The sequence below is a fragment of the Polyodon spathula genome, chromosome 2 (assembly GCF_017654505.1).
Source record: "Polyodon spathula isolate WHYD16114869_AA chromosome 2, ASM1765450v1, whole genome shotgun sequence".
Classification (NCBI taxonomy): Eukaryota; Metazoa; Chordata; class Actinopteri; order Acipenseriformes; family Polyodontidae; genus Polyodon; species Polyodon spathula.
Genome location: NC_054535.1, coordinates 2,861,252 through 2,872,482, shown reverse-complemented (window position 1 = coordinate 2,872,482; position 11,231 = coordinate 2,861,252). Strand labels below are relative to the sequence as shown.

At 36.2% G+C, this 11,231-nt stretch overlaps 1 protein-coding gene across 2 annotated transcripts in view; it reads right to left on the bottom strand.

The window, feature by feature from the left end:
- Positions 1–692: 692 nt before the first annotated feature.
- stim2b (stromal interaction molecule 2b) overlaps positions 693–11,231 on the bottom strand; it is a 74,378-nt gene continuing 63,839 nt past the window's right edge. Inside the window, exons 6-12 of one of the 2 annotated variants that reach the window (XM_041274432.1) lie at positions 10,015–10,192; positions 9,605–9,782; positions 6,593–6,754; positions 5,782–5,882; positions 5,408–5,646; positions 2,321–2,519; positions 693–1,543 (exon numbers count right to left, since the gene is read on the bottom strand). In XM_041274432.1, the coding sequence (XP_041130366.1) occupies positions 1,099–1,543; positions 2,321–2,519; positions 5,408–5,646; positions 5,782–5,882; positions 6,593–6,754; positions 9,605–9,782; positions 10,015–10,192 (1,502 nt within the window). In that variant the 3' untranslated portion in view covers positions 693–1,098. The remainder of the gene's footprint in view (positions 1,544–2,320; positions 2,520–5,407; positions 5,647–5,781; positions 5,883–6,592; positions 6,755–9,604; positions 9,783–10,014; positions 10,193–11,231) is intronic. The other variant, XM_041274440.1, reaches the window with a different exon arrangement.

The following is an 11,231-nucleotide window of genomic DNA, read 5'->3' as shown; positions in this document are numbered from 1 at the left end:
AGCATTAAGCACTAACTCGTACACACTGGATGCTAACCTTAATCCAGATTGTTGGTACACAACTTAAAAATATAGCCTCGTGTGTCAAAGGGTGTGTTCTTTCATTTAAAAGGAACTACCACACCCTCCACCAGAAGTAACAACAGCCTTACAAATAAAATAAAATAAAAACTTTAAGGTACAAAATATATTCTGTGAAATGGAAAATAAACACCACGGATGCCATAATGCCTCCATTTATTAATTTATTCTACAGTACAATGATTCACACACAAAATATTCTAAAACTCTTAACCTTTGTAAACTAGTTTCTTTTTAAGCAAGTCAATGATGAGTTAAAAAAAAATAGGTGTGCCAGGCCAGACTCTACCACCTGTACAAGAAAAACAGGGAAATTGCAGCCTTGTTCAGCTATTCACTCAAATACCAGTCAGCCTTCAATTGCAATAAATCACAGTGAGAGCCAAGCCCTGTGAACACAGTTTTAAACAGCAGGGCTCATTTTATATCTGAAGCACATGAAAGGGATTGATTTTATTTTCTATTTCAATAAAAAACAGTCTTGCTTACTGAAACCCAACCAACAGAAATCCTGTGTTTATACAAACCTGTACTAGAACTCTGTAAATTAGCTCTGTAAGCATTCTAGAATATATATATGTATATACCTATATGAGGTTATATATATATATATATTATATATATATATATTATTTAATTCCTGCAGAGGTACCTTCTGCATCTGGAAAGTGGTAGTGCAACAAACTGCAGGTAAGTTAGTCAGGTACAGAAACTTCTTAGCTCTGTGCAAAGATAACTCAAGGCTTCAGTAAACAAGAACTTTTTTCTAACTAAAAAAAAACAACCCAAAAACAATAAATCCGCAAAAAGTGACAGTAAACAGTCCACACTTCATCAATGTCTAGGTGATGGCTGGCATGACCTTTGGCCTCTGAAGTTAGTTAACTATGAGGCTATCAGTGAATAAAGAGGCATTCCAAATGGTTTCCAATCTAGGGCACTGAATTAGAGCTACATTCCACTAAAATATCTGAAATGGCAGATTTTGGCTTTGATGACAGCCTTCCTGAAGCGTTCTTACTTTTTCTTTTTAAAGAAGCTTTTTAACTTGGATGACTTCTTCGTCTTGTCACCATCATCACAGGAGTCCTGAGACACACTGTGCATCTTCTGTTCCTTCGCTACTTTGCCTTCAATGTTCAGTGAGGTAAGAGAAGGGTAGCGGGTTTCTGAGACAGGTAGCCCACTGGACAGCTGGCCCATACTGTAGGACTTCTCCAAGATGCCATTGTAGACCATCTTACTGGCAGGGCTGTAGACCATGCTTTTGGATTCGATGTCAGGTGAACCTTTGGACTGATCAAAGGACGTTGGCAAATCTGTAAAATGTAGCTCTTGATCAAACAGCTCATCCCTGGAGGTCTTTCGAGAAGGAACTTCCTGTACTTCTGTGCTTGCAAACTGTTTTCTTCCTATAGAAGAGTTCAAAGAATCACAATCTGACCATGTATCCTGCAAGTCCCTGTAACAGAACACATAGCGTTGAGGAGTTTTTAAGATTACTTGGTTCTACAATCCTACCATCAGAGTCAGGATTACTCTGTGGAGGAACTTCTCTCACAAGCAATAACAAATGCAACAGTTTTAAAAGGGTAGCATATCATTCCAAGTAAATATACAAATCTGCTAAAAGCACAGGTCACTATGATGCACAAAGGAATTCACTTACCACAGATCTGAATTACGAATATATACACAGGGTTATTAGAAAGTAAGTTTACCACATCAATGCACCATGCGTTGATGTGGTAAACTTACTTTCTAGTCACCCTGTGTGTGTACAGTGTATGTGTGTAATTTTTCTTTTTGTTTGTTTATTTGGTGTTTACAGCTAACCACGGCTGAGGTCATTCAAGGCCTATAGAACTCTTTACTCAATAACAGTAACATAGCTTTAAAAAAGAACCCCAGTACCTTAACCCAACACAGTAACAAAGTAACTGCAGGCAAAAACAAATATATAAGCGATTTCATGCTGTCTAACTATTAACGACCCTACGTGTGAGTGGAAACTGTACTCTTAATAAAGTAAACATCAAACCAGCTCAGGAACAGAGCCTTTCCATGACAGCATGCATGCTTCATTTTCTTTTAATGTGTGTGTGTGTGTATATATATATATATATATATATATATATATATATATATATATATATATATATATATATATATATATATATATATATATAAAATAGCAAACAATAGGAACGACACATATTTGTTCACATACATTACATACCATTTTTTCTCTGCATTAAAATAGATAGCATCCTCTTCCTCCTCTGTACGGTAAGTTGGAGGACAGCCAGCCATTGACAGAAGATCCGGATCTGGGGAAAGCAGGGTAGGCTGGGGCTGTGGAGGTGAGCTCTTTACACTGCATCGGGAGCGGCACTGACTACTGCTTCTTGCTAATGATCCCACCTTCATTAGTGGAGCTAAATAGGGTAAAGGTGAAAATACAATTGGTTATCTAGTGTTGGTTACACAACGCAAGACATCGACTTTCTAATGTGAAGGTAGCTTCAGAACTCTCCTTGAAATACTAGCTCTTTGAATGGAAATGTATTTATTTTATATGCTAAGTGTTCTATTAATTCCACATAGCATTACTGATCTTTTTTAATAGACAAATAGTACTTTCGAAATCATCATTTAGTAAGTTTAAATTCTCATATTTCTCTTATTTCAATTAGCTGTAGCTATGTTATAATGTTTTATTAGGCAAGAGATTCAAGTTTAAAACAGTAATACTGTAACAGTAAAAGGTACCTTTACCTGCACACAGCTTATTTATAGCTTGAGCAGTTATTTTTAGGCCTCCTTTCCTGTCACGTTTGCTCTTGAATTAGACCGCTGTCCCTGACTTGCACACTTGGGAGGCACATAGGTAATGCTGAAATGCCCCATTGTGATTCAACATTGAAAGCTCAGTAGAGTATCAAAATTCCTGTAACTACTGAGAACGTCTAATAATTCTTCAGGAATGTTGCTGAAGGGCAGGTTCATTGTTCTTTTTCCTGTTATCATTGTACGTGTGCCTGTATGCACCACATGTCTTCCAGACAATCAAACACAACTCAAATTATCTATAGTAAAACCGGCATAGCATTCAATGAAACATTACAATTATATGGTTAAGAAATGCGAATTTCAGTATTTCTGCATTTAAAAGTGTGTACAATGCCAGGCTTGGACCTATTTGTAACATGTAACCCTCCATTTGGACCCCATGGTGCTTCACTATCGGTTATTATGACTTGACTTTTGTTTCCTTTTAGGTAGTTGTCAAGCACCCAATGCTGTACCGTATGTCCTGAACACACATTCCTATATGAAACTACAATAAACCAAAACTAAGGCTCAAGTGACATGAGTCGGCTTCTAAAGTTTCATTTGTTGCCTATTACTCGGTCACTTCAACAGACAGCGTTCCAGTTCCAGCCAGGCGCTTTGCAGTGATATCTCACGCGCCTCCGTCACATGTTCCTAGAATAAACTACAGCATGCAGAACACAGTGGTGCCTTCACTTGCTAGGAGACAGCTATGTGCATTGGGCAACTTATCCATTTTGCATAGCATAAACACATAACAAACGATGGCTAGAAGTAAAGGAAAAGCAAACTAAAGTGTTCATCTACACATTTCAATTCATTCATTTACTCAACTTGTTAGTAGGGGTGCACCGATAATTGGTAGCCTGTCGGCATGGTACCGTTATAAGGAACTGCTATTGGCAGTTTTTGTTATTTTAGCCGATAATGTACACTGAGATTCATGCTTGAATTTCTTCCAGCACTAAATTTATGCGTCATTAGTATAGTAAGGCACACTTACCATACTAATGACACACAACCACTGAGACACTAATTTTCCCAGTGCTGTGCAACGTGCTTCCAAAATGCAGTCAATATGTCTCAAAAACAGCAGTGTTTGGATTTTCATTTTTATTTTTTTATATCTGAAGACAACAATAGGATAGTGAGCTGTGTGCAGAACACACTAGATGCTACATTAAATCCAACAATGAACTACGAATAGAATATTATGCTTTAAAAAAAAAAAAAATTAAATAAACATTTATTTGTAACTAACACATTATCCTTTTTTATATTATTATTATTATTATTATTATTATTATTATTATTATTATTATTATTATTATTATTATTATTAATAATAATAGTAGTAGTAGTTTATAGTACATGTAGCCTGTACAGTTACCAGGCTAACATTCAGCTTTGTACTTAGTTTCAGGCTGACAAAACTGTAATAAATCTACAGCTATTCATCATTCGTAAGAAAATAGTATTAACCGGGCAAATTATTATTCAAATACAGCATGGTTAGTTACAAAACTGCCTCTGTGATTTCTCTGCTCCGTCTCTCTCTCTTTGGCAACTCACTTGATCAAATCCTTGACCGTAAACAGTTTAGCTATAAAGCACTTTTTTAAAACTAGACTAGAGCAGCAACGACAACAATCTCCCTAACTTCCAAGAAGCTGTGGGCTCTCTAAACATTAAGTGGCGATTATGTTTTGTAATTTTTGTTTATTTTGCTCCGTTTGTTTATCTTAATCTGCATTGGTTGTGGGTATATTAGGCAGCATTTTGAAGCTAGACTTGATTACTGTGTCGTCTTGTTTAGTAACAAATTCACGTTTGACTGAATTTTGTAACCAGATATTTTCATGACATCATTTTGTTTTTGATTAAGTGAACAATTTAAGTTGGGCTGCATTTTTAAACAGTGAATGCTTAAAATAAGAATTTAACGAACGTTGTTGTAGTTGACATAGCGTAGGTTAATTATTTTTTCTGCTGTACAGTATAGGTCGAAGTTATAAATACGCAATGTTTGGCTATGAAAAATGTCACATTTTTTCTACAGAAGTGTTTTAACTAGTACAAATGCAAATTCGTATTCTTGTGTGACTATGCTGTAAAACAAATGTATAAATTGCTGACAAGCACACAATATAATACTATGTATTCTTTGTATTCATTTTCTGAAGTAAATGCATAAATACAAGTAAATTATATCTGTTAATTGTTTAGCATTTATAATTATAAAACAGTTTAAATATGTCTTGTTCTAGTAGTTTACCTGTACTGTCTATTTATTATCAGTATTGGTGGATATGAGTAGATAACCATCGGCATTGGCCAAGAAAATCTTATCGGTGCACCCCTAGTTGTTAGTGTTGTTTTATTGCTGGTAACCCCAGGTTACCAGGACATCAATAGAATAGCCTGTGTCAGTGCTAACCAATCACGTTAGCTACTCTATCACAACTATGCAACTCCCTGGATGAGGACGTACAGGGAAACTGTGGAATGATTGGAGGAGTATCTTCGTCTAAGTCATCGACTCCACCAGCAATAGGATATGGAGGGACGGACACTCTTGGCATGACTACCCAGCTGGGTTCTGAGTAGAGCGTGGCTGTCAGGGTGGGTAGCCCCGAGTTGTGAACTACAGGAAAGCCACAGATCTTCTCAATCTGCTGCCAGCGGTGGAGGCGCTCACGCAAGCAAGCTGTTACTTCAGACAACGCTTTCCTGAAAGCAAAAAAAAGTCACATAAAAGATCTTAGGGTTTAGGAAAAGGTGCTAAAATTACACATTCAGCATTTCAGCTGATTGGCTGTAGCGGCCAAAAACCCAAGACAAAAAAAGCAAAGTTACTAAACTTACTTTGCTTCAAGAATTTTGTGGTCAACCTCATCCAGAGAGGAGCTGTGGGCAACATGTAGTGTGCCAAAGACAGAGCTCCTCTTCTTTTTGATCTTCTCTGCCTAAAAAGGAATTAACAAAGACATGTCATGCCAGTGGTGTAGAAAACTGAAAAGGCACACCACAAACATAATGCCAGGAAGGGGGAGAGGTTAAGTCTTTCAACGCCTTTCATCTGCAAAGACAACAAAAACCATTAAGTGCACTCCTCTGTGTGAGTCCCAGAGTGTGTGCCTTATCAGCTTAAATGTGTTGCCCGCTGTGATACGATACATCTATTTTTAAAACCACAATGGAGATACTGCGGAACCAAATATGTGCTTATTTTATGCAACACACAAGTCTCTTTTTTGATGACAGCAAAACAAACAGTTGCAAGGGGGAATGTCGTTATTTTCCCCTACACAAGGTGTCGTTTATACAGTGACTAGAAAGTAAGTTTACCACATGAATATGGTGCGTTGATGTGGTAAACTTTCTAATCACCCTGTATATAGTCAAATGTTTTGTGAAATGTTTTAATAAGGAATTCTAGAGTAAGTCAACCTGTTGAAGCTGCAACGTGCAATGCAGAGGACCTGCCTAAACGCTACACAGGTGTTGTGCAGTACAGCTTCTAGGTAAGACATTCATTCATTTCCTATAGGCAGGGGTTTAAATAAGTGGTGTTCGGGTTTACAGGTATCTTATTATATTGATCCCAATGCACACCAAAACATTTCAGATGGAATAAGACTCTTATAAAACAGTGTCGTAAAGGCCGCTGGTTTACCTCCTCCTTGGCGATGGCTAACTGCAGCTCAGCATTCTGTTTCTTGATATTATAGTATTGCACCTCCACCTCATGCGTCATCTGCAGCCACTTCTGCAAAGCCTCAGGAACTGACCAATTCCCATGCATTTCAAACTCTGCCTTCTTCAGTGCCATGCGGACCTAACAATGAGTCAAGATAAACACGTTTACGCCATAGGGAAACATCATCATGTAAGGTAGAAAGTACAGTTTATGTTTGCTTAAATGATAATATGCCCATTGAATTTTTAATCCTAAAACCACTCTGACAAGAAGTCTGGAAAAACTCATCTCGGACTAGAGTACCATTTGTTAAGCTAAATCACCTGCTGTGAAGACCAGCCAGGAAGAACCTTTTTAAACAAATGCAGATTGTTATCAGAACTAAGTACCAAGCTTCACATATTTTATTTGCACCTTGCATCTTGCAACTGATAACAGGATGATGTAAATTCCTATCTCCCTAAAGACAGACTTGATGTCTGCATAATGTGTATTCCATACAAAATCTGGTCAAAAATAAAGTAATCCTGCCATCTGGTGGACAATGGAGATGGTTCAGTTTGACATTAAATGTTAACTGTTATAATTGTAAATTTACAAACATTGAAGATGTAGTATATTAAAAGCCTTATTTAAATCACAAAAAATGAAGTCATTTATCATTGAACAAATGACGAATATGGGACTTTTATGGTTTAATTTGGCACCGCATTGTGTGAAATCACATCAAGAAAATTTAATTGTGATTATTAAGTAAAAATGTTCAACACATTGAACAGCTTGCTCAATCAAGGGTGCCATGTTCTGGATCCAGACCATGAAAAACATATCAGACTATAAAAGTTTAACAGAATTGAAAAAAGGGCTAAAACAGGACAAGTTTGTGACCACGTCTAGTCCCCCTCCATTTGTTGACTTTCTTTTACTGTATTTTACTGTTTTTTGATTGTATTTTATTTTAGTATTCTTTTTTTAAACTTTATTGTTATTATCATTGTATTTGTAGTTGTCAGTTTGTGGGACTATCAATGTAAATTAGCTGTAGCTGAATTTTTTTATTGCACATGGTCCTAAAACAAAACCTAGGAAAAAAAAGTAATTTCACAAAAGCGTATTTCTAACTCAATGCATCTTCTGTGATTTACAATGCTTTGTTTGAATGAAGATGGGAAGGTATTTTCTTTTGAAGTTATATCATCCTGTTTGCATTCAAAACAGCCAATTACTGAAATAATGATGAGAAATATGTTGATAAGAACTCTTCTAACACACAGGAAGAGGAAACCACTTTTTGTGTGACTTCATTGCATCGTGGGACAGGGAGTCCTAAAATCGCCATCTTGTTTTTCTTCAAAATCTTTTAACTGTGGAGAGGACTACAAACTGAAGATCTCAACTTTTAACTACAAGGAGAAAGCTATATACAGTAATTCTACATAGCGAGACTCTCCACTTTCTTCACTTAAGTACTCGTAGCTAAACAACTTACGAATTTCCATGGTGCATAAATCTACTGTATGACTTAATTCTGTTTAAATTGAGTATGAAGTAATGGCATTAACCTATGTTGAATTTATATGATAAAATATATGAATGCATTGCTAAATGCTGAATATATTTAGAATCCTAATTTCAACTGAATATATGGTTATTTTTTCTTAAACATACTTATTATAATAGTTTATTATACATTGGAAACAAATTATTACAATCTAATATAACCTTTTATAATAAAGGTATTACTTTCAACAAGATTTGTTTGTTTTGATTCTGACTGTTGAACAGCACTAAAGATAACACTGAATTGAACCAAAGTTCAATATTGTCTAAACATTAAATCATATGCCAAATCAATTAATCAAATTTACAGCCATAATTCAATGATTACTGTAAAATATATATTCATATGAATGTAGTTTTGATGGCGACATAGGAAGATATAGTAGGAACACCCTAGATCATTTATAGTAAAATACTGTTTATACATAAAGGTGTGTCTTGATATTGTATTCAAATACATAAAGGTGTGTCTCGAGATATCTTAAAGATTTATGTTACAATGACTATCAGAAAATGTACACCACAGTCCCAAAGTGGGGACAGCAGCACACAGAGAAATATTTTCTGACATTTGATAACGCAGTCTTTCAATATTTGAACATGAACCCTGCCGTCGGCTTACTGTGGCTGTAACACTTATCAGCTGGATGCAAGCTCCACCATGCATTTATTTATAACACGTGTTCCAATGCCTGCACTAACAGCGTGTACTCACTGAACAACAGAAAGGAGATCGAAATAAATCCTCACTGTCAGGATGCCATATATCATAAGCCAAGTCATTAGGCAGTAATATGGAGTAAAAGCAGGACTCATTAAAAATAATAACAATTGTTTTAAGACCATTTATAAATTTAAAGAGATCATTATTTATCTATTAAAACATTCATTTTCTTAATGTTACTTTTTTTTTGTATTCCACATTTTGTTCTTATAGCAAGTGTAAAGTTCTAATGTACTTTCACAATCACTGCACTTCAACAATGTCATACCGTACTGCGTGTAAATGGTATGATTGTCTGCATGGTTAGTCTAAGAAGAAACGTGTTTTCTACTCCTATTTTTTATTATTGTTAATAAAACTATCAGTGCAAGGAGGACATGTTTGCAAGCTGCTAAAGTGACTTAAACATTAGAATTCATACTGACGGTCCAGTTTTTATAGCACTAAGAACATTTTAAAAACACAACCTTTTTTTTTTTTTTAAAAAAAGGTGTGACCAAAAATGTGAATTCGTAGCTTCGGTTATTTTGTAGGTTTTCTGGAAGCACAGGACTGGATAATATCAGGTTGTGGTTTTCTATGGGTTGCTCAATTGTAGCAGTTTTACAACTTTAACTATTAGTCACCCTAATAAAAGCACTGTTATAATGTGCTGCAGCACAATCTGTACAGTTCATGCTCGCTGCAATCGGAGCCTACTGTACCTGAACCAGCTCCTCTTCTGCATACTTGAGCCGACTCAGCTCGCACTCTGCCCCCTCCCGCAGCACTCGCAAACGATGCGCTTCCCTCTTGGCATCGCTAATCTCATCTTTCATCTTTTGCTCTAGATTTTGCTTCTCCACAGCAACGGTTCGGTTCTCTTCCTGGGCTTTTTCAAGTCTACAAAATTGACCAAATTAAGAAAACAGTGTCACAAAGAAAGCTTATAAATGATGTTTGGTTGCTACTATGGTTTCTTAGTGTCATTATGCAGTAATATGGAGTAAAAGCAGGACTTGTTAAAACCAATGCTAGTAATACAATGTTTTTTGAAAACACACTCTACTGTGCACTAATGAACCCTATTCAAACATTTTGGATGGAACTGCATGCTTGATTTAAACCTGCTTACCGTTCCTGTAGCTCTTGAAGGCTCTGCTCTGCGCTTTGGAGGCTTTCTAAATCTTTCATCATTTTTGAAATGTGTTCCTTGGAGGATTTATTTTGAACGTAAGCAAACCAGCAGCCTCCAACGCCAATAATAATAGAAATCATCAGGACAAAATCCTTCAGCCAGTTGTGGTGAGGACCTTAATAGACAAAATCAGAAGATTATTTTTATTTTTATTTACAAAGTGTATTTTACAGTAACTCAGCTCAAAACTGCAGGCTACTCAAACATTATAGGACATAAACTTCAACTCAAACCAGTAAACAGATCCAATGTCAATATCTCTGCACATTTTGACTTAGTTTTGAGTATATAGGCGGATTTACTCATACACGACTAGAGCGAGGTGAGGAGAGGCGAGCGGAATAAAACCAAAATAGAATGTGCTCCCCATGCATTTCAATGTGAGTGTCCACACTGCTGTGAAGAGACAGGGGCTCTAACAAGGCAACTTTCCCTTATCGCTCTCCACAGCGATTATTTTGTTCTTACTCACTGCCACTGCACATTGTAGCCAATCACAATGAAGCAACACATGTGAGGAGGGGAAAACTGTTTTGTAAGCAAGTTATTGAATAAAAATAAATGAGTGAGTCTTACTTAAATGCAAAAAAAAAAAAAAAATGGTCAAGAAACATTATGCATCCATAGAATTCACTTATACTATACAGAAGTGACGTTTGGAACCAAGGCATTACAATGATGCAATGTTTGGTCCACAAAAGCACACTGTCCTATAGAGGTGTGTCATTAGTAATGTGCTAAGTAGCCACATCATTCTTTCGAAGCTCTATCAAATAAATATAGTATATATAAGGTTGCATAAATAGTCTTGAGCTTAAAACCAAAAAAAAAGTGGGAATGTTCTGCTTTCCTAATATACAGTATAATAGTCATATATACTGTCAGCATAAGCAGTCTGCCATAAGTAGTGTTTCCTGCCTCTACAAGAAGGCAAGTCTGTCAGATGTCAATGAGGGAATCAAGGCACAACCTGATGTATTTATATTTAAGCAGTTTCGAAGGCAGCCCCATCAGGAGAGCCAAAGGTGAGCCATTGTTTTTCAAAATAAAAAAGTGTTGTAAAACGATTTCAGCTCTTGAAGTTTACAGAAGAATCACTAGAATAAAGAATGTTATTTCATAAGACTTCATCCCCTTTTGATAAAGTGATTCCT